At 44.8% G+C, this 24745-nt stretch overlaps 1 protein-coding gene across 4 annotated transcripts in view; it reads right to left on the minus strand.

Annotated features, from left to right (window-relative positions):
- LOC125465756 (rho guanine nucleotide exchange factor 18-like) overlaps nt 1-24745 on the minus strand; it is a 196748-nt gene that overhangs the window by 58725 nt on the left and 113278 nt on the right. For 3 of the 4 annotated variants that reach the window (XM_048559548.2, XM_048559546.2, XM_048559545.2), the window contains one exon: nt 22897-23047. In XM_048559548.2, coding sequence (XP_048415505.1) covers nt 22897-23047 — 151 coding nt within the window. The remainder of the gene's footprint in view (nt 1-22896; nt 23048-24745) is intronic. The other variant, XM_048559547.2, reaches the window with a different exon arrangement.

Here is a 24745-nt window from a genome sequence, read left to right on the forward strand (position 1 = left end):
GGTGTTTTTTTCTTAAAAACAGACCCCCTAATAGCTGCAGAGAAGTAGAGGAACAGATTGGAAGGCAGATACAGGAAAGATGCAGAAGTCACGGGTTGTAATCATGGGTGACTTCAACTTATTGATCAGAAACATTTTGGTTGTAATAGTTTAGATGGAGCAGATTTTGTCCAGTGCCTTCAGGAGGGATTCCTGACAGTATTTAGATAGATCAACACAAGGAGAGGCTACTTTGGATTTGGTGTTTGGCAATGAACCAGGCCAAGTGTTAGACCTGTTGGTAAGGAGAGAATTCTGGCGGTAGCGATCATAACTCTGCTACTTTTACAACAGTCATGGAAAAAGATAGGTACATACAGCAGGGTAAGGTTTATAATTGGGGGAAGGGTAATTATAATCCTGTTAGGCAAGAGCCGAGTAACATAAAAATAGAGTTGATAGCCAGAGACTATTTCCCAGGGCGGAAATGGCTAGCACGAGGGGTCATAGTTTTAAGCTGGTTGGTGGAAAGTATAGAGGGGATGTCAGAGGCAGGTTCTTTACGCAGAGAGTTGTGAGAGCATGGAATGCGTTGCCAGCAGCAGTTGTGGAAGCAAGGTCATTGGGGTCATTTAAGAGACTGCTGGACATGTATATGGTCACAGAAATTTGAGGGTGCATACATGAGGATCAATGGTCGGCACAACATTGTGGGCTGAAGGGCCTGTTCTGTGCTGTACTGTTCTATGTTCTATGTTCTAAAAATGGGAACAGATGCTGCCAGGGAAGAGCACTATTGAAACGTGGAGATTGTTTAAGGAATGCATACTGTGTGTCCTCGATATTTGTCCCTAGCAGGTAGGGAAGGTGCGAGTGAGTGAACGAGCCTTGGTTCTCATGAGAGGTCGACCACTGGTTAAGAAGAAGGATGCTTATGTAAGGTTTAGGAAACAAGGAACGGAAAAGGCACTACAGGGATACAAGTTAGCCCGGAAGGAGCTGAAGAAAGGGCTGAGGAGAACTGTAAGGGAGCATGAGAAAACCGTGGCAGATAGGATCAAGGAAAACTCTAAGGCTTTTTACACATATGTGAGGAATAAGAGGAGAATGACCAGAGAAAGGTAGAGCCAATCAAGGATTGTACAGAGAATTTGTGCACGGAGCCTAAAGAGATAGGAGAGGTCCTTAATGAATACCTTTCTTCAGTATTCACAACTGAGAGGGATCTAGTTGAAGAGGAGGACAGTGTGAAACAGGCTAGTAGGCTGGAGGAGGTCAGTGTTAGTAAGGAAAATGTACTAGGAATTTTGAGGAACTTGAAGATAGATAAGTCCCCCGGGCCTGATGGGATTTATCCAAGGATTCTATGGGAAGAGAGAGAAGAGATCGCAGGGCCTGGGTCGACGATCTTTTCGTCCTCACCGTCCATGGGTATAGTGCCAGAAGATTGGAGAGAGGCAAATGTCATTCCCTTGTTCAAAAAAGGGAATAGGGATAACCCTGGAAATTACAGGCCAGTTAGTCTTACATCAGTGGTGGGCAAACTATTGGAAACGGCTCAGAGATATGATTTTAATCACTAGGAAAGGCACAGTTTGATTTGTCATAGTCAACATTGATTTGTGCGGGATAGATCATGTCTCACAAGCCTTCTTCAATTCTTTGAAGAGGTGACCAAACACATGAATGAAAGTAGAGCAGTGGATGTGGCATACATGGATTTAAGTAAGGCATTTGATAAGGTTGCCCATAGTAGGTTCATGAAGAAAGTAAGGAGGGAATGTGGCAGATTGGATTCACAATTGGCTGACCCTTAGAAGACAAACAGTGGTAGTGAACAGAAAATATTCAACATGGTGCTCAGTTATGAGTGGTGTACCACAAGAATCTGTTCTAGATTCTCTTCTATGTGTGATTTTTGTGAATGATTTGGATGAAGGAGTGGAAACGGTGGATAGTAAGTTCACAGACAATACAAAAGTGGGTCGCATTGTGGACAGTGCAGAGGGCTGATCTTGGTTACAAAGGGACACTGATAGGATGCAGAGCTGGGCTGAGAAGTGACAGAGTTTAACCCTAAAAAGTGTGAGGTGATTCATTTTAGAAGGACAAACTTGAAAGCAGAATACAGGGTTAACAGAAAGATTCTTGGCAGTGTGAAGGAGCAGAGGGATCTTGGGGTTCATGTCCACAGTTCCCCGAAAGCTGCCACCGAGGTGGATAGAGTTGTTAAGAAGGCGTATGGTGTGTTAGCTTTCATTAGTAGAGGGATTGAGTTCAAGAGCCGTTATGTTATGCTCCAGCATCTGGAGTACTGTGTCCAGTTTTGGTCGCCTCATTACAGGAAGGATGTGGAAGCGTTGGAAAAGGTGCAGGAGATTAACCAGGGTATTGCCTGGAATGGAGGGAAGGTCTTATGAGGAAAGGTTGAGGGAGTTGGGGCTTTTCCCTTTAGAAAAAAAAAGGATGAGAGTGACTTGATAGAGGTATAGATAGAGAAGACAGCCAAAGAATCCACTAGGGTGGAGGTAGTTATTACGAGGAGGCATAGTTTTAAAGTGAGTGGAGGTAGATATAGGGGAAACGTCAGAGGTAGGTTATTTACTCAGAGCGTGGTTGAGGCGTGGAATGCATTGCCGAGGAGGGTAGTGGAGTCGGCCTCATTAGGGACATTTAACCGGCTATTAGATAGGCATACAGATGATAGTATAAAGGTAGCGATGGGGGTTAGATAGACCTTAGGTTTAGGGTAAAAGTTTGGCACAACAATGTCAGCCGATGGGCCTTTACTCTGCTGTACTGTTCTATGATCTATTTAGTTTCTTCATCCAAATCATTGACATGGATTATAAATATTTAAGCCCAGCACCCAGGAGGCAGGTGAAGAAAACTTGGTTTCTGGCAACAGTAAGTACTTGGTAAGAGAGTGTTCCAGTGAAGGCCCTCATCCTCCAGTTGCTCATTTGCAGACCCTGCACATGTTTCTACCTCATAGGAAAGTGGGCCTCAAAAATCTAGGCTCTTGGGTAAAGACTCCCTTGTCTGAACATACATACTACGAGTATGCAATGGGCAGGAGCTACAGAGACATAAATTGTCTGATAGGACCAGAATTTTTTTCTTAAATTTACAAACTGGCCACTCCTTCCATCAAGTAGTCAAACTGGTTTCCACTGCAGTCAGTTAATCAAAACTTAGGCTGAACAACCATAGCAAGGTGTAGAGCTGGATGAACACACGAAGTCCACTTGCGAAGTCCACTTTATACCATTGGGCAGCAGGTTCCCAAGCGAAATATGAGGTGCTGTTTCTGCAACCCTTGGGTGGCATCATTGTGGCACTCCAGGAGGCCCAGGATGGACATGTCATCCAAGGAATGGGAGGGGGAGTTGAAGTGTTCACGCCTGGAAGGTGCAGTCATTTGTCGCGAACTGAGCATAGGTGTTCCACAAAGCTGTCCTCAAGCCTCCACTTGGTTTCCCCATTGTAGAGGAGGCCACATCGGGAACAGTGGATACAGTATACAACATTAGCAGATGTGCAGGTGAACACCTGTTTGATGCGGAAGGTTTTTCCTCGGGAACTGGGATGGGGGTGAGGGGGTAGGTGTGGGGGCAGGTGTAGCACTTCCTGCAGTTGCAGGGGAAAGTGCTGGGGTGGTGGGGAGTGTGGAGCTGATAAAGGAGTCATGGAGAGTGGTCCCTCAGGAAGGCAGATAAGGTTGGGGAGGGAAAAAAAGTCTTTGGTAGCGGGGTCAGATTGCAGGCGGCGGAAGTGCCAGAGGATGATGTGTTGGATCCGGAGGTTAGTGCAGTGGTACATAAGGACAAGGGGGATTCTGTTTTGGTTGTTATTGCGACGAGGGGGTGTGAGAGGGATGGGTTGCGGGAAACGCGAGAAACACGGTCGAGGGCGTTTTCGACCACCGTGGAAGGGAAGTTGCCTTCCTTGAAAAATGAGGACATCTCGGACGTCTGGAATTGGAATGCTGAACAACATTTGCAACCTCTACCTCATATGACCACCCCACACCCCAAAAGCTGAGTGTGTTCCCTCCGCAATCATACTGAACAAAGCATTGCCATTTGTACCAGATATTGTGTGGGCACTCCATTCATCCCAAGATTCCCAATATTACACCATCTGTCTATCACTTCTTATTGTCTCTTATCTTCACATCAACGCCTGTATAACCAACTCTCAACCTCCAGTACCAAGCACGAGCAGTCTGAAACAACATAGAACACACTTGCACCTCCTACCACTGAACATTTCTGCTTTCACTTTATCTGTGGTACTTCAACATTTATTTCCTCCATTGTTCAGTTGTAAGCACTTCTTGTACCCTCTCCTCCATTCCCTATTTGCTTTCTTTCCTCTTTTCTATATTGTCCATTATCTATCTTATTGCATCACCTGACAGCAAGTAGACAAGCCGAAATGTTAACACCGACTCTGTTGCTTCCCTCGCACCCATGCCCCCCTCCCGACCTGCTGGAAGTTCCCAGCATTTTGTGCATATATTCACCTTTCCCACATCTGCAATATGTTACAGCCATCTCACCACTCAAGTAAGTATTCTGTGGTCAACTGACTATCTGCATAATCTCATCATTTCTGAAGGGTTGAGGCTTGAAACGTCAGCCCTCCCGCTCCTCTGATGCTGCTTGGTCTGCTGTGTTTATCCAGCTCTACACCTTGTTGTCTCAGATTCTCCAGCATCTGCAGTTCCTACTATCTCTGACTAATGCATTTTATCCTCCATATCTTTCTTGTTCTACTTTTTCAAACTTAACGTGCTAGCCTTCAGCTTAAAAAAAAACTACAGGTGCTAGAAATCTCCAAGTGGTAGAAAGAACAGAGCAGGGTTTAGCTTCTGTGCTGAGAGTATATCTGATCCCATCACAAATATTAAACCATTGTGTTCCCAGATTTTGTTTATATTGCAGGTTCCCAAAACACACAACCTTCCCTGTTACTGAAGCACAGGCATTCTTCTTCACAAGCATACAAATGTAAAAGCATAGCTGGAATTGCGGTCCAGGTCACAAGATTCTCACCTCAGAGTCAAAAGGCTGAAAGTTCAGGCCCCATCTTACAAAGTAAGCACAATCTCAGCAGACAGTCCAGTGCAATGGCCCTTCTATAATTTTTGTGTGCAAAGCCTATTCACTTCAGTGCACTGTAGCTTCAACTGTTTTTGCTGCCCCGCCAAAGGGACATAGCATCAAGGCTATAACTCATGAATAGTCTCAGCCGCACGCAGCTTAGTGGAAACATTGGCACTGAGGCAACCCAAAATGTGGGATTAAACCAGAAACCTGCTTCATGTTAACAAAGTGTGAAGCTGGATGAACACAGCAGGCCAAGCAGCATCTCAGGAGCACAAAAGCTGACGTTTCGGGCTTAGACCCTTCATCAGAAAAGGGGGATGGGGAGAGGGTTCTGAAATAAATAGAGAGGGGGGGGGGGGGGGCGGACCGAAGATGGAGAGAAAAGAAGATAGGTGGGGAGGAGAGTATAGGTGGGGAGGTTGGGAGGGGATAAGTCAGTCCAGGGAAGACGGACAGGTCAAGGAGGCGGGGTGAGGTTAGGTAGGAAATGGAGGTGCGGCTTGAGGTGGGAGGAAGGGATGGGTGAGAGGAAGAACAGGCCAGCTTGTCCCCTCCCCCCACTGCATCCCAAAACCAGCCCAGTCTGTCTCGGCCTCCCTAGCATGTTCTTCCTCTCACCCATCCCTTCCTCCCACCTCAAGCCGCACCTCCATTTCCTACCTACTAACCTCATCCCGCCTCCTTGACCTGTCTGTCTTCCCTGGACTGACCTATCCCCTTCCTACCTATACTCTCCTCTCCATCTTCGGTCCACCTCCCCTTCTCTCCCTATTTATTCCAGAACCCTCTCCCCATCCCCCTATCTGATGAAGGGTCTAGGCCTGAAACGTCAGCGTTTGTGCTCCTGAGATGCTGCTTGGCCTGCTGTGTTCATCCAGCTCCAGACTTTGTTATCTTGGATTCTCCAGCATCTGCAGTTCTAATTATCACCTGCTTTATGTTACTGTCCCTCCTTCAACAACCTTTGCTCCATGTTGAATAGCCCTTGGAAACACTATAGATCGCAAGATGACAGAAGGTACTCTGGGAAGGGAACTTCAATGCTCATCACCGAGGGTGGTACACTAGCACTACTAATGAATGAGCTCTGAAGGACACATCTGGAAAAAGAAAATGGGCCTGTGGCTAGAGAGGAGAGAATCAACAAGGAAAAACCTACTCGAACCTGTCCTCTCTAGGGTCATAGGTTTAAGGGAAAAGGGGGCAAGTTTAGAGGAGATAATAAGAGGCAGGCTTTTGTTGCTTAAAACAGAGTCCTAGGTGCGTGGAATGTAGAAGCAGACACAAATCACAACGTTTAAGTTTTTTTGAGTTTAGAAAAGTGTCAGGACTCAGTGCAGGCTTAGTGGCCGAAGGGCTTTACTGTTCTTTTGGTTTGAATGGACACAAATAATCCTGCAGCACTATTTGAAGGAGGGTAAAACATCCTCCCACTGTCCTGGCCAACTATTCTCCATCAACCATCACCAACAGCAGACAGCAGAGTAACTAGTCAACTCATTTAGAAAATTATATTTAAAGGTATACCATACAAGAAATTTGTGATCATGTATACTGAGGACTGTTGGCCTTGGGAGGAAAGGCACCTTTAACTCCCCGTAGGTGTTTGAACTACTATGGAATTTTCTTTGCCCCATGTCTGCATCTATTGCAACTCAATCAAGTAGCTACAAGATTCATAGGGGACTAGATAGATTTCTTCTTGCGGAGTTTAGTACCATCCACTTAGGACAGAAAACATTTTGCGTGGAATTTATTATCTCAGAGAGCTGTCAAGGCTGGGTCATTACGTATATTCAAGGCTTAAATAAACATATTTAAAAAGTCAGCAAGGGAATTGAGGTGAGAGGGAAAGTGAAGTTGAAGGCTATCAGACAAGCCACGATCTGAACAAATGACACAGAGTGGACTTGAAGGGCCAGATGGTTTACACAATTTATCCTACATTTATGGTTTCAGTAGAATGGAGAAGCAGGTGCCTCTCAGTCTATGTTAGCTTTCCACTTTCATCACTGTTTTTAGGATTCTGTTATGGGCCAGATTGGTCTCGCACATTGGTCTCTTCAGCCATCAGTAAAACCATACCACATCCTCGACAGATCAGATTTCCTGCATGAGCTTTATCTTTGTAGGTGGATGGATCTATAACATAGGGGAGGAAGATCTGGAAACCTTCCTGTCACTTCAGTGACCCCCTCCCCTTTTCAGCTGCTTTTCTACTGTGCCAAGATCCTTTTGCTCATTGCACTTGAATGGAAAACTCATTGCATCCTATAAACCTCAGAGGTACACAATAGCATGTAGCTGGGAAAGACTACTCTACAATGTTTAATGTAACTATTCAGCACAAACTAGTCAGGAACGCCTGTTGCTATTTAACGGTGGAAGTATCACAGCCAAGTCTAATTCCAATCTCCCAACTTCAACCTACATAGACAAACAGTATTGATAGGTGAGCTGTGAGTACTCCTGATGTAGGAGTAATGAGTGTACATTAAACAACTTGCATTCATATAGTGCCTTTAGCATAGAACATCCAGAACATTTCAGGTAACACATTGAAACATGATCCACAGTAAGTGTTTGGTAAACATCAGCAAAGCCTTCAGATCATAGTATGGTATTACTGTGAAAAAGATTGATAAGTTTGGAAAAGGCAGGAAAAAAAAAGACAAAGTGCAGCAGATATCGTTCTATCCAGAACAGAAGATTGTGGCAATGCATTTGGCTGGCGTATACTAATCTTGTTTTTTGATACAGAAACACAATAGAAACATCAGCTCTGGATCAAGCGACAGCACTCCTACCTGCACCGAAAGGTTGTGGGTTCAATTCACACATGATGTCAGCATGAAATTCTGGGCTGACTCTATCAATGCAGTGACTGAGGGATGTTGCTCTCAAATGTTAGCTTTCAGCTAAGATTACTCGCCCAACATAAAAATCCCATGAACAAAATCCCAACATAAAACTCTACAGCTCATCTTCGTATCTGAGCTAACATTTAACCTTCAACCAACACCATTAAAACAGATTATCTAGTCATTACCACCTTGCTGAAACAAAACAAAGAACAGCAGCTGCTGAGTGAAGGGTTCCGAATTAGGGTCTAGGCCCAAAATGTCAGCATTCCTGCTCTTCTGATGCTGCTTGGCCTGCTGTGTTCATCCAGCTCTACACCTTGTTATATATGCTGAAAAATGTGCTGAGTTTCTCCACCAACTTCTGCTTTCATTATGACCCTGCTGTTTGTCAGCTTGCTTTGCATAAATTAGCAGCTGTGCTGTCATTACAACAGTTGAATACACTTTAGAGGCACCAATTGGCTGTGAAGCACTTCAAAAGAAAATAAATTGCATCAATCCATAGCTTCCACAACTTACTAAGCCATTTCAGTTAAGAGTTAACCACATTGCTGTGTTGGCCAGTACGTTAAGAGAAGCACATGTCCTTCCCAAAAGGACATCAGTGAACCAGGTGGGGTTTTACAACAATAGTCTTCAAAAATCACTTCTTCTGAAACTAGTTCCGATTTCTAGTTTTTATTCACTGATCACAAGAGTGGCAGAATTTGAACCCATATCCCCAGAGAAGCTCACCATCACCTTTAAAATGGATAAGTAGTGAGTGCTGCCTAGCCAGCAGCCCCTCATTCTCCAAGTGAATTTTTAAACATTAGTCTAAGTCTCTGGATTATTAACCGATTGACAACATTATGCCACAGTATCATGGTAAACAGAGCAACTAATCTGTACACAGTACACTCCAACGAACAGCATTCTGGTAAATCACCCGATCATCTGAAGACGATTAAAGAACAAATATGGGCTAAGGACTCTTGGCGGTTGGGGTGTTGAATGGGGGCAATGCGGTAGGAGCGAGTGTGTCTGTGTATACTCGCGTTAGAGGTGCAGTGTTACAGCAGGTATCCCCTTAAATTCCCCCAAAGCGATGGGATTGGGAGTGAAATGCGGCTTCGGGGGGCAGGAGAGCGAGACGGGCTTCTGGGGCGGTGGGGGTAGGGCAGAGAGACAGCACGGGGGGGGGGGGGGAACAGGAGGGAAAGGCAGGGTTTGGTGGGGGGCGGGTAGAAAAACTCCCCGCCTGTCAGGTTCCATAAGAAAACGGGGGAGTGCAAACAGAGTTACACCCGGTGCTCTCCAAGCGGAACCAAGCACCGGGGTCAGAGGAAGGACCCGGGACCCGGGCCCTAACTCGGACACCCAGGTAACAGCCCGCTGCTGGTAGCGCCCCTGGCTCTGTCCCTGTCTTGGTTTCGCTTACCTGTCGGGGGCTGGTAGCCGGGGTAAGAGGGTGATGTCCGCGCCAGGTCAGGGAGGCTCCAGGCCCGGTATCCGGGATCCTGGCGGTCGATGTCTCTCTCTCTCTCTCCCCACTAGGAACCGGCCGCGAGGGATCCTGGGAGCCGCCACCTATTTGCATACGATCTGCATATCACAACATTCCATCACTTAAAGGGCCAGTCCACCCGGAAGTGTTGGGGATATGCAATACCTCACCTCCCTCTCAAACTCCACCTCAAACAAAAGCACACACACTGGGGAAGCGATAGCCTAATGAAATTAGCACTAACCCATTAATTTAGAAACTCAGGTAATGTCCTAGAGATAATGGGAACTGCAGATGCTGGAGAATTCCAAGATAATAAAATGTGAGGCTGGATGAACACAGCAGGCCAAGCAGCATCTCAGGAGCACAAAAGCTGACGTTTCGGGCCTAGACCCTTCATCCCCCTCTCTGATGAAGGGTCGAGGCCCAAAACGTCAGCTTTTGCGCTCCTGAGATGCTGCTTGGCCTGCTGTGTTCATCCAGCCTCACATTTTATTATCTTATAATGTCCTAGAGATCCAGGTTCAAACCACCTAATTAAAACAAAATGATTTAAAATTATAATAATGACTATGAAAACATTGCTGATTCTCAGTAAAACTCATTAAAATCTAAGGTATTGTTGGGATGTAGATCAAGTCGGTAGGTATATTCAAGGCTGAGACAGACAGATTTTTAATCAGTAAGGAAATCAAGAGTTATGGGGAAGACAGGAAAGTGGAGGATTATTAGATCAACCATGATACCATTGAATAGCCAAGCAGACTCAATTGGCTGAATAGTCTACTTCTACTCTTACATCTCATGGGCTCTGTGTCTGAATCACAAGTTCCTCATTCAAGGCTGATTCCAGAATTCAATAGCCAATGAAAGTATGTTCATAACATGGTCAAATACGTTGTGTTTTAACTTGTAAACTCCTCTGACACAATGCGGTAAGACTGAGCGAGTTAATAAATTTGCACCTCTATCATATTTCCAGGCTACGACATGCATGCATTCCCACAGCAACATAAGACTTCCCAGTGGGAGGAAAGAGTAAGACATTGAAATTAAAGCACCACGACCTCAATTTTGAAGCGTGCAGGACAAGTTGGTCCAGTTTGTCTCACCCTCATTTTTTGAAGAAGGGTGCCGACCCGAAACGTCAACTTCCCTGCTCCTCTGATGCTGCCTGACCTGCTATCTTCCTCCAGCTCCTGTGGATCTGATCAGACAGAATTTAATCCCTGTTCCCATGATTGGGGTGAATTCAAGATCTGTTTGTGGTGGAGACTGCAGAGCTATGTGTCAAACATGCCTTGAGGCAACGAACTTCATGAGTAAGGACGTACAAGGTGGGACAGAAAAAGAAATTGCTGGGAAAACACAGACTGCGGAGAGAAAAATGTAACGTAACATAAGTTTACTGAAGAAGGGTATCTTGATCTGAAAAGTTAACTCTGCTTTCTTTCCACAGATGTTGCGTGACCTGCTGAGGTTTCCAGCAATTTCTGTTTTTTTTTCCAGGTTCTTTGCTTTTTTTTTACATGAAGTGGGGGAATAGTAGCACACTGATAATACTACTGAATGAGTGATCCAAAGGCAAGGTGAATATTGTGGGGACAGGGGTTCAAATCTGAACATGATAATAATCAAATTATAAAATCTGGGATTGAAAGTTTGTCTCGGTAATAGCCTCTTAAGTGCTGACTGAAATGGCCCAAATGGGCCACAAACGCTGCCCCCTAAGAAATGGATCATAGAATCCTACAGTGCAGATCAAGGCCATTTGGTCCCTTGAGTCTGCACCAACCCTTTAAAGGGCATCACCCCCAGACCTACCCATCCCCATAACTCTGTATTTCCCACGCTAACCCAACTAGCCTGCACATCATGGATAATTTAGCATGGCCAATCTACCCTAATCTGTACATCTTTGGACTGTGGGGGGAAACCAAAGGAAACCCACGCAGACACAGGGAGAATGTGCAAACTCCACACAGACAGTCCTGGAAGCTGAAATTGAACCTGAGTCCCTTGTGCTGTGAGGCAGCAGTGCTGACACTGAGCCAATGTGCCACACTTCTATGAAGGAAAATGGAACACACACTCATTTTCATTTCATTTACATTTATGTAGCACCTTTTACGACAACAGAACAGTTCAAAGCGTTTTATAGCAACTTTTAAACTGTAGTCACTGCTGATAGCACAGTAATTTTAAAAAAGATCCTAGCTGCACCTTCCTTTATTTACAAACGTTTGACAACTTTTCCTAAACACACTTTCCAGAGATATTATCTTTCCCCAGATATATTTACAGATTCCTTCAGATATATGACTTGTATATTACAGTTGACAGTTTCTGTTGCATCTCCTGCCAAACACGCTCCAACCAATAAACGCTCTGTTCTGGTTCTGTTTCAATGTTGTTCACTTTCTAAGTTAGGTATTCTTGCACTCAAATCCTGATGTGGGAAAGATGAAACACTTCAATAGTGTGTCTCTCTTTTGGCGATAAATTACTTTTCCTGATTCTAGTTCAACTGTTCCAGGATTTTGAATCTTTGCTGATTAAACAAAATTTAAAATATATCCGCATGTTTAGTTTTTCAGACCTTCGATTCTGATTTGTTTCAGGCTATAATTCCAGTTCAGGTAACTGCCATGCGATACCTCACTTCAACTGTTCTCATGTGAGTTGAGGGAGTGAGCACTGGCTGTTTGTTCTGCTGTGAGGATCCTCATTCATCTCCTTCTAATGACAACTTATTTGCACTTTGCACCAGGGGTCACCTGAGTGTCATTTTGCACTCAGCCTCTTCCCCAGCTCAATGGTGCGGTGACCATGCATAATACTGCAAACTGCCATCCTCCCTCTGGTCCCTCAAAGCAGATTGTTGACAGTGTCTGAGATCGGTGGGATCTTCCTGATCAGCATGACTTGGTACTATCGTGTGTTCTGTATTCATTGACAGAGGGTGCAAGAGTCGGGCAGAAGAGGCAGCTAAAACAGAAGGTATTTTTTAATTCATTGTCAAGGCGTTAGGGAGAATTCAAATGAGGTTTATTAGAACGGTGTTGGGGATGAGAAACTTAAGTTCTGTGCAGAGTCTGTCCAGATGGGATTGTTCTCCAGGGAGCACAGAGGGTCAAGGGGACATTTGATAGAAATGCATAAAGTCAGGCAAGAGTTTGAAAGACTGCATGAGGAGAAATTGTTTCTGGTGGCAAGAGAGTCAGTAGAGGAAGACTCCGTTTAAGATAATGAGTAACCGAGCCACAGAACAGACAAGTTCTTACTTTAGTGAATTCTTGTGCTCTGTGAACTGGAATGTGCTGCTGCAGAATTAACAGCAAGTCTTAGCAGGAGGAAAGGTACAGAGCGATGAACAAAGAATTTGGAGAATGAGACTAATTGAATAGCCCATTGAAAGAGATAACTTACACAAAGTGGGAGGGCTCTTGTGGTGCAATGGTAGTGTCCCTACCTCTGTGACAGGAGGCCCGGGTTCAAGTCCCAGCTGCTCCAGATACACTTAATAAGAGGTTGATTCAAAAATATCCGAACACTGGGTACACCGAGAGTCCTCAAATTTCCAGCAACCTGTTGAGAATATCAGTTGTAAACACTTGTGCTTTAAAATATTAATGGGTTTTGAACTCATGCTTCTGGTTCACAAGATCCCAGACTTCTGGATTATTTGTCGAGTGATGTTAGACCTGATCGGCCACATGGCTTCCTTTCTGCACTCTATCATTTAATGACAGTTCAATGTGGTGGTGGGTGGGAGAATAGGTCCTCAGAAATCTAACCCAGGCAATATCTTATCTTACACCTTTTGGAATGAAAGTGTATCACACCAAGTAAAAGGTAACGTGGCCATAGTCCCAGAGGGCCATGGGGCTGCTCTCCCATTAGACAGAGATCAATGGTGGTGGTTTATCCTTTCGGGTCACCTGCAACAGGGCTAGTGTTAGTTTAGGTCTAACACCTCAGGTGAGAGGAGGGGTTGAGAAGGAGAGTTCTTCGTGGAAACCTCAGCTGGTGTGGGAATTGAACCTATGTTTCAAAATCCAGCCATCCAGCTTCACGTTGAATAGTTTACAACTTAATCCTTAAATTTTTTTCCAATCAAGTCATATGCCTGACTCGTACCTTGTAGATGGTGGACAGGCTTTGGGGAGTCAGGAGGTGAGTTACTCACTGCAGGATTCCTTGCCTCTGACCTGCTCTTGTAGACACTGTGTTTATGTGGTGAGTCCGGCTGAGTTTCTAGTCAATGGTAACCCCCAGATAGTGGTAATGCTGTTGAGCATCGGGGGCAGGTGGGCTTCAGATTCTCTTGAGCTGGAAACTGTCATGCCCTGCCATGTATCAGTCCAAACCCAGATATTGTCCAGTTCGCATCCGGCCTGCTTCAGTGTCTGAGGAGACGTGAATGGTGCTGAACATTGTGCCATCGTTAGCGAACATCCCCATTTCTGCCCTTACAACAGGAAGGTTATTGATGAAATGGCTAAAGATGTTTGGGCCTAGGGACACTGATCTGAGGAACAAGCAATGGTAGCGGCCCTACCTCTGAGCCAGGAGACCAGTTTCAAGTCCTACTTGCTGCAGAGGTATATCATAACATCTCTGATCACTTTGATTGGATAATATCTGCCCTGAGGAGCTCCTGCAGAATTATTGTGGAGTTGAAATGACTGATCTCCAACATCCACAACATCTTCCATTGTGCCAGATATGATCCCAGATGGTGAAGAGATTTCCCCTTGATTCCCATTGACTCCAATTTTTCTTGGGATCCTTGATTATACACATTTGATCAAATGTGACCTTGAGTTAAGGGTAGTCACTCTGAGCTCACCTCTGGAGTTCAGACTTTAATGTTTAATCCAGAGTGTCAGGATGATCTGGGAATCTGGGTTGAAATCCCATCACAACACCTGGTGGAATTAGAGTTTAACGAATGAAATTTGGATTTAAAATCTAGTCATCCTGATAATTACCAAGATAACTGTAAATTAATTGCTATAAAACCCATCTAATTCATTCATGAACGAACTCTGCCAGTCTTACCCATTCTGGCCCGCATGTGACGCCAGACCCACAGCAATATGGCTGACTTTTAACTGCTCCCTGAAATGGCCATGAAAACCAATCATTTCAAGAGCAATGAGGAATAGGCAAAAAATGCCAATGGCACCCACATTCCGTGAAAAAAAAAATTTTAAATAGAATTGAGGAAAGACCGATGGGATGGTAACTGGCTGGGATTTGCTCTGCCTATTTGTGGACAGGACATACCTGGGTAACTTTCCACATTGCCAGAGAGGAGGCATGGCAAATTATAGAGCACAAACGTTCATTACCATTGCTGCCGTCAGAGCCCATAGCCTTTGCAGTATCCAGTGCCTTCAGACATTTCTTGATGTCATGTGGAGTGAATCAAATTGGCCAAAGATTGGCATCTGTGATGCAGGGGACCACTGGAGGAGGTGCAAATGGATCGGGTGGCATTCCTGGCTGAGGATTGGTATAAATGCTCCAGTCTAATTTTTGCACTGGTCTTCTGGGCTTCTCCATCATCAACGATAGGGATGTATCCTCCACTGAGTTGTTTAATTGTCTTCCACTATTTACAACAGGATCTGGCAGGACTGCAGAGTTTAGATCTAAGGAGCAGTCTCTTCTCTTGGTCCGTAGTGAATCTGTGGAATTCTTTACCATAGCGGGTTGTTGGTGCTGGGTGTTAAGTTATATTCAGTACTGTTCTGCTCCTCGGATGTTACCAGATCTCTGGATTAATAGTATAGTGATGATACCATGAGGCCATCACCAAGACGTAGCAGGCTGAATGGCCTCCTACTGAACTGGAACAATCCTATGATTCAGTAACAGTGATCATCAAGTGCTCTAACACCCTTTAGGGAAGGAAATCTGCCATCCTTATCCAGTCTGGCCTGCGCGTGACTCCAGACCCATTGTGACGTAGTTCAGTCTTTACTGCCCTCTGAAATGGTAGAGCAAGCCACTTAGGAGCAAGTCAGTCCAAGCTTCCCCACAGCTGCCCGTTTCCTACGAATGGATTGAGTCGGTGAGGATCTGTATGATTCTGCTTTATGGAAATGTAAAAAAGATCCGGGGGAGAACAAAGGATGGGGAAAGAAGTGCATTTCAGTCGGGCTTGTCTAGGCCTCAGCACATTTCAAAGTGTTTTATGATGAAGTCCTTTTGAAGTGCTGTCACTGTTACAATGTCAGAAACACGGATTACACAGCAAGATCCCATAGCCAACAATGTGACAGTGACCGGATTGTCTGTTTCAGTGAAGTCAGTTGAGGGCTAAGTATTGCACAGAATCCCAGGAAAAATCCCACACCCCGTTCTTTAAAACAGAGGCCACGGGAACTTTTAGAGTCACCTGAGAGGACAGACATAGTCCTGGAGAAGTGAAGGGTCTGAGAACAGGCATGCAGATTTAATAGTCAACGGCATTCACAGTTAATGGTTTTAATACTCAGCTTAACAACCTGAAAACTAGAAAGCTACAAAGTGGTGAGGAGCCTCTGCCAAGCATTCAGACCTGAAGTCAGACCTGAAAAACCATTAACAGAAAAAAAAATAAACGATGAAAATGATGTTAAAGGGAAAGAGAGTGAAGTGTGGCTGAATAGGTTTTGGATAAAAGTTTCCAGCTGCAGTCTGTTTTCAATGATCCTAGCTTTAGTAACATTGCCAGCAGAGGGAGATACAATCTGTGTCAGCATGACGCTTCTGCTGTTCAAACTTAAATCAACCTTTGACCTCCCACAGCCCAGTTTCCGCAACTGCTGTTGTTTTTGAGTGCCTGCTGCAGCCAATTTGCGCTACTGGTGAGGGTGATGGAGAAGGGAGAGGGAAACAGGAGAGGTGCTGGGGGGGAGTTCAGCAGAGGACGCTGCCTTATCAGATAAAATGCAGGAAGAATTAAGAGAGGCAAGTCACTCAAGTACACTCCTACAGAATCCCTTGTGCCTTTCAAAGAAGGACTATTTGCACCTTACAGTCAGATAGAAGGTTTGTAAATTGCGGGAGAGTTTAAGATAAGAACAAAAAGCTTGTACTTATCGAGAGATTGAAACATGCTCTAGTGAGGCAAAACCAGATACAGAGCAGCAAAAGGAGGAGCGGTCTGCAAAGTGACTAATGGAAGAAGCTCACGCCTTTTTCAGTGTTGATGGCTGTTTGTTTCATCAGGCCTCGCCTCTGTATAGCTTTCCTTTCACAATTCATTTTTGAAAGTTATCATGAAATCTGCTTTCCCCAGTTCAGCCAGCACCTTCCAGATAAGAACAACTCACTGTCCCCTCCAGTTACTGACCCTTCTAGATGTACAGTCACAAAGCTGGGTTTTAAGGTGCGAAAGGTGGTGAGACAGAGGGAAGATTAAGCACTGGATCTGATCAGATCAAATTACTGATAGACATGAAGAGAGGTTGACAGACAGAGAGTGGAAGGGAAAGTGAGTTGGTGAGGTAGACACGACAGAGCTTTAGAGAGAGAGAAAGAGAGGGATAGATGGACCTAGAAAAAGATAAGAGTTAGAGAAAGACACACACACACACACACACACACACGCGCGCGCGCGCGCACACAAAAATCCGCTCATCAGCTCCCAGGCAAGCGAACCCTTGAATCTGGACAATTTAATGGAGCCCTGAGAGGACAGGCTGGGTTGAATGTTTAATGTTGCTGAAACGTCAGCAGCTTCATTGGAGGGACGGGAACCCATATATCAGAGCCAATTGTTTTTAACAGCATGTCACCCGCTAATGGAGATGTAAATGTTTTGCACGAGGTTGTGTCTGCTCGGTGATGGATGACACATCTGGACTTTGTCTCTCACCCATTTTCTACTGAAAATTTGAGATGTGAGTAAACCATTCAGGGTAAAACGGTAACAGTAAACGGCTGGAGGAATGGCTGATATCTGGACCACAGTTTCTAGAGATGGCACTCTCATTGTTGAGTTGGAGGTTTATGGGTTTCAGCCCCATTCCAGAGGCCTTCGCACACACTCTAGGGTAGCACTCTAGTACAATGTTGTAGGAATGCAATGGTACCTGCTTTTAGGCAAGATGTTAAACCGCATCCCAACAGATGAAAGTAAAATATCCCACAGTGCTATCTTGGACAAGAGCAAGTAAATTCTGAGATAGCAAGAACTGTTGATGCTGGAGACAGAGATAACACAGTGTGGAGCTGGATGAACACAGCAGGCCAGGCAGCTCAGAGGAGCAGGAAAGTTGATGTTTCAGGTCGGGACCCTTCTTCAGAAACGGTGGAGGGAGAAGGGAGCTCAGAAATAAATAGAGAGGAGAGGTGGGGCTGGGGAAGGTAGGTGGGATGGAGATAGGTGAATGCAGGTACGGAGTGGTGGGGATTGGTCAGTGGGATGGGTGGGGTGGGGCAGATAGGTGGGAGAGAAAATGGACAGATTCTCCCTGATTTTCCTTGTTTAAGGAAATGATTCTGAAAGCATTCATGTTGGAGGCTGCACGAAACTCCACTCAGTCTGATAATGTCAGACAGTCAGGAGAGGAAATCAGAATAGCTCTGAATCTCAAAGGAGTCAGATGTGCCACCTACAGCCTCAGGAACAGTGTCTCATCAGCTAATATAACTTATACCTGATTGTGATCAGCCAAGGAACTCCTCTGTGTGAAGGCAACTGCTGCTGCTTCTTAAAATGCAGACCCAGACAAAGAAAGAGGACTGGTGGCAGCATCCTACTCCCGACAGTGTCGCCCCTCATTCAGCATCACAAAAACATTAAAAACATAAGAGCTAGGAACTCAGTGAGGCACTTCAGCCCCCTGAGCCTACTCCACCATTTAATACCGTCACGGCTGATCACAGTCTCAACTCCCCTTTCCTGCCTGCGCTCCAGAGCACTTCAACCAATTACTAATTAAAAATCTGTCTGTCTCCTCCTTAAATTATTAATTATCCCCGCATCCACTGCACCCTGGGATGATGAATTCCACAAATACACGAGCCTTCAAGAAAATGATTGCTCCTCATCTCTGTCCTAAATCTGCCACCCTTTCTGACCTGGTGGTTACCAGATTGTTGTTTGTGGGAGCTTGCTGGCCACCATGTGACCTACATTCTGAAAGTACGACTGGCTGCAAACAATGTGACACCCCCGCCCCCCACCACCAAGTGCAGGGTTGCTCTGAGGGTCAGTGTGTGTAGGTCAGTGTGCAGACGCATTGAATTCTGCTTCTGGAAGTCGCAGCTCAGCATGCTTTTCAGAGGGTCACGCAGTGGCAGGAAAAGTTTGAGGGAATGCCAGCTGCAAAATTTTGCGCATGCAGAATTTGCGAAAGGCACTTTATAGATATGGAAATATTCTCCACTCAAAGGCTAGTGCCCATGGAATTCTGTACCACAGGGGTTGCAGGCACTGAATATATTTAAGAAAGAGATTAGTTCTTTTTTAGATCTGAAAGACACCAAGGAAAATGGTGAGAAAGCAGGAATATGACATTGAGATAGAGGATCAGCAATGATCCTACGGAATAATGGAGCAGACTTGAAGGGCTGATGGCCTAATCCTGTTCCCAGTTTCTAATGCTCCTAGCCTGCAAAATTATAAAGGAAGATCACACTGCAGGGTACACGACAGTATTAAGCTGGATGGTTAAAGTTAACTGTTACTGTGTAGGATTATAATGCAGGATTATATCCTGTGTATAAGTAGGGATCAATATTCAAGGTTTCCCTAGAGGATTAAGTCAAAAGATTGCATTATAGGGCAAGGACACAGTTACCATCTAGGCACAAACAGTTTGTGGTAAGGAACTTGGATGACAGCGCTGGTAGAGAGTGCAGAGTAAGGCCACCATTATTTGATTGAATTATCAAATAAATAATCCTAACACAAAAATTTTTTTCTAATATTGTCTGATCAATATGCAGACACCCCAGTTGACCGATATACAAAGTCCCACAAGTGACCCCTGGATCCAGTTAGATCCATCAGCCAGTCACAGGCATCCTGCCTCACTGCTGTCCTCAGGGGACAGGCGAGGAGTATTATTGTAAGGCACGCTCACACATCGCTAAGCAATTGCTTACAAAACAGCAGTGGAAGCTGTTTGGTGTAGTCTTGACATTTTGTGACCATTTGTACATTCATGTCTGCAGAAACTCCAGCTGAAACCAGTCTTATCAACACTCAAGATAACAAAATGTAGAGCTGGATGAACACAGCAAGCCAAGCAGTATCTCAGGAGCACAAAAGCTGACGTTTCGGGCCTAGACCCGTCAGCTTTTGTGCTCCTGAGATGCTGCTTGGCCTGCTGTGTTCATCCAGCTCCACACTTTGTTATCTTGGATTCTCCAGCATCTGCAGTTCCCATTATCACTTATCAACACTCAGTTGATTTTGACAGTAGGCATACAACATTGGGAGCAAATCTTTCAAACTAGTGTTCAGTGAGGAACCATGTTAGTCTAAAAGCCCAAACACTGCCAATTACCAATGGCATTGATGTAATTTTACCTCCAGCAGGGTATTTTACCGGATGCAGCAACCCCTGGCCCATATCTCAAGAAGGAAGGAGACAGATGGAAAGACTTGAGCCTTTATATCTTCTTTCATGACTACCAGATATCCCAAAGCACTTTTCCACCAATGAAATGCTCTCTGAGACTGTGAGAACTGCTGAAATGTAAGGGAAAGTCAGCAGCAAATCTGCGCACAGCAAGCTCCAACAAACAACAATGTAAAAATGACTAGAGAATGAGGATTGTTTGGTGATTACTGGTCCAGGGTTAAATATTGGTCTGGACACTGGGGAGAACTCTTGGCCCTTCTTCACATTCTATATTCAAATCTATTCCATCCACTCAAATAGCAGGTAGCTTTAGCATCTGATCAGAAAGGCAGCACCTCTGACACTGCAGAACTCCATCAACACTACATCCCACAGTCTGAATTCGGGGTCTAGGTTCTGAGATTTGAAATCCCCAGCTTCTCACTGAGAGGCAAGGACACTACCCACACAAAGGTGTGGTTGAGATGGAGAAGAAGAGAGGTAAATGAATTAAATAACTCTTAACAAGGGAAGAATTGTTAAGCAGTGGTTATAAACTGCAAAGCAGATTTATTGCCACACCTGGGCGAGGGTACATCACAGCAATGATCCTCACATCATGAGAAGGAAGAGCTCAGTCACAGTAAGGCATAAAAAAATTCCCAAAACTTGGTGGACCTAATATTTCTCATATCACAGCAATAATGATAAAATACAACTGGAAACTAGTCTTAGAGAGCAACCACATTAATCCAAAAGCCCAAACACTGCTACCATAAGGTAGAAAAAATGTGATGTTGCCTTCAGTGGGGTATTGTACCTGACATGCAATGTTCATGTTTCCCTAATAATATAAGAAAATGAGCAAGGATACCGTGCTATTGAAGCATCTAACAGGAGATCATTACAGCTAACTATATATTTTACACATATTATACAACAATTGAATTACATGCTTTCCGTAGAGTGTCATGCTTCAATTGACCCCAAGGTAAGATGGAGTTTGAGATCCTTATAGCCTCAGATTACATAATATGATGCAATGATTATATCATGAGCAAGTCGTTTTAAAGGTACACTAATATACTGATATACTGAGACATAACAACAGGCAGTTCAGAGAGTTAAGACAGTCATATGGAGTCAAAAATAAAAAATACTCATCTCAGGTTGAAATTCAAAATGTTGTCGCTAAATAGTTCCCATTTGCTTAGTCATGCAGAACTTGACATTTGCTGTAAAGAGGAACATGTTGCCAAAACTTTTCACCTTGCAGTAATCTGGACATACACAAGAATGCCAGATTTCAAAAGATCAAGTTGAAGATTCACCTAGAGCGACAGATAGCCCCCTCACACTGGCCTGGACCCTCCCCATTCACCAGTGATACTAACTCCTGAGGGACAGGCCACACAGTAAAGATAATAATTTTGCAAATATTCTGGAGAATTGCTTCCCAACTCGCAAGCAAGTACCATGAGAATGAAACTATTTGCAAAACATCACCATCAGTATCAAAGCTAACCTTTAAATTACAGCAGACTAGTTATACAGCCATAGAGGCAACCATAAGCAAATCTGTTCTTTTCATACTGCACCCATCCCACCTCCATGGCGCTCCCTCCCCCTTCCCAAACACATGGTGAGAAACATTGGAATCTGGTGGGGATCAGCAGCCCTGGCTGACTTTTCCCCACTCTCTGTGCTCTATCTTAGCCCTTAAAATGTTGGACTTAACTGCAATAGCCCAATCCCACAATCCACCCATTTGGAATCATTTGAAAGCAGCAAGGGAGGAGGAGGCATCGCAATAATACAATTAATAGAATAAAACAGGCCATCCAGCCCATCAGGTCTACAATGGTGCTTATGCTCAACCTAATTGACTTAATAGCTAACCTCATGGAATCATAAGTGATGTACACAGACAGAGCCTATTCAGCCTTACAATTCCATGCCAAAACTTTGAAAGAGCAACACAGTTAGTCCTGGCCACAGCTCTCCAATCTTTAATCTATTCCTGAAATTCCCTTTTGAAAATTCACATCTGCTTCCAACATGATCCATTCAAAGCCCATCACTATGCACTGCACACAAAGAAAGACGATAAGTTCTCGGGTTACCAAGCCTCCTGCCACTGGAAGCAGCTTCTCTCAATCTACTCAATCCCCAATCTCAATCAGCAAAATCCTTGAATGCTTGACCACCTCAATTAACTGTTCCCACCACCGCCCCCCCACACCCTTAATATTCTCTGCTTGACGGAGAATAACCTCAGCTTCTCTATTCCCTCTCCAGAAACAAAGTTCTCTCCTCCTTTGCACCATTCAAAAACTATAGAATATTTACAACACCAAATCAGCGAATCAGCACAAGTCCTGGTTGTTTTCTATTCTGCACAAACCTCCTTCTTAGCTCAGTTGGCTGGATGGCTGCATTGTAATGCAATGTCACACCAACAGTATGAGTTCAATACCCTTCATGGGTGAGATTACCATGAATGAACCTCTCCCTTGCTTTGAGGCATGCTGACCCTCAGGTTAAATGACCACTAGTCATCTCTCTGTCTCTAATGAGAGAGCAGCCCCATGGTGACTTTAGCTTACCTCCCATGCCATTAATATTTCCTTCTGTCCCTTTTTCCCTCCTGTACCTATCCAGACTCCCCTCAAAAATATTTCCCAGAGCTCACCAAGTCTGGTTAGACTTCTGACATCCTCCAGCTCTATTTGAAGAGCACTGTGCAGGTTAGGAGCTGCCTCACTGTGAGTATTAACTGGAGGGATGGATTAGGTTGACTGCACACAGAGCTAGAGCGTGAGCGCGCGCGGTGGGGTGCTGGGGGAGGCGAGCGTGCAAAGCGGTGTGATGGCAATACTCACTCATACACTGATAACTGGTTTTACCACTCAACGGTTTGCTGCACAGGGTACAGCTGGTGGAGCTGGAGAAGGATCCTGGCACTAAGTGGTGGCCATTGTTACACTTCCTCTTTTCTTTGGGACTTTCCTTTTCTTTCTCCTTGGTCTTAGCCTGGGGAAAGGAAAGAGACACAATAAGCTGAAGCAGTTCATTTCGAAAGAACGGCAGGAGGCTTTCTGGCCTCTTCCTAAGCCTATCCCAATGCCAGATCTGTAACACTGCTGTGGTTCCAGAACACCTAATCCCCAGTCTCAATTTTGGACATTTTGTAATTATCACCCTCAGCCTCAACAGGTTATTAGGGGACGAAGAGGTTTGTATTTTCACTGTCTTTTGTGTGACCAAATGCAACCTTATGTTGTCCCAGGCTACTAGCCACCAGAAAGGAACCATTTTTTTCTTAAATGCGAGCAACGGAGGGATATGCACCAAGGGCAGGCAGGGGGGGTTAATTTAATTTGGCTTCATGTCGGTAGAAACATCGTGGGCTGAAGGGCCCACTGCTGTGCTGTACTGTTCTATGTTTAAATCAGCTGGTTCAGGGACATTATTATGAACTACCTCTGGAGGAGATAAGACCTAAACCTCGGCCTTTTGACTCAGAGGCAAGGACACTACCACTGTGTCACAAGCAAAGGCTAGCTTCTTATGAGGACCTTCTGGCCTCGGATGGACTCAGCTGACAAAGCACAGAATTCAAGTGGCTCTTTTGGGCAAGTTCAGCTATCAGGTGAATTCTCCTGGTATTTACTGGCATGTACCCTGAGGGTGAGTGTCCATGTGGTACTTGGCAGGTTCTTGCAAAGAGCCATCCAACCTTCTTATTGAAACATCCAAGACTTTGAGGGGCTTTGGGCAAGGCTGATGTTCAGAAGATGTTTCCACTAGAGGGGGAGTCTTGAACTCAGGGATATAGTTACAGAATTAGGAGACATCCATTTAAAACTCAGATTTTGGGAATGTATGGAATTCTCTACCTCAGAGAGTTGCGGAGGCTAGATCACTGCAAGTATCAACTGGGGAGGTAGCCAGAATTGTGAAATATTGAGGAGTTAGAACATAGAACATAGAAAAGTACAGACAGTACAGGCCCTTCGGCCCACGATGTTGTGCCGTGGAATAATCCTAATCCAAAAATAAAATAACCTAACCTACATTCCCCTCAATTCACTACTGTCCATGTGCATGTCCAGCAGTCGCTTAAATGTCACTAATGACTCCGCTTCCACGACTACCACTGGTAAACTATTCCATGCGCTCACAACTCTCTGGGTGAAGAACCTCCCCCTGACGTCTCCTCTATACCTTCCTCCTAACACCTTAAAACTATGACCCCTCGTGGCAGTCAATCCTGCCCTGGGAAAGTCTCTGGCTATCGACTCTATCCAAGCCTCTCATTACCTTGTACACCTCGATCAGGTCAGGTCACCTCTCTTCCTCCTTCTCTCCAAAGGGCTATGAGGAGCTGGCACCAGATAGGAGTGGGTTAGTCATAATATCTCTTGACCAGTAAAACTGAATCCCACGTTAATGTTCTGGGATAAAAGCACAATACTGTAGATGCTGGAAGTCTGAAATAAAAAACAGAAAGCACTGGAGAAACTCAACAGGTCAAGCAGCAGGTGTGGAGAAAAAGCAGAGTTTTTAATGGTCTAATAAGGCTCTCAATCAGGATTTCTGAATTAGTTCTGAACAAGAGTCATATCAAACTCAAAACATTAACTCTGCTTTTTCTCTACAGTCCTTCCAGACCTGCTGAGTTTCTCTGGCACTTTCTGGTTTTGTTTTTAATGCCCTGTAGATGTGGGT

Source organism: Stegostoma tigrinum, chromosome 30 (genome assembly GCF_030684315.1).
Source record: "Stegostoma tigrinum isolate sSteTig4 chromosome 30, sSteTig4.hap1, whole genome shotgun sequence".
In the NCBI taxonomy this organism is placed as follows: Eukaryota; Metazoa; Chordata; class Chondrichthyes; order Orectolobiformes; family Stegostomatidae; genus Stegostoma; species Stegostoma tigrinum.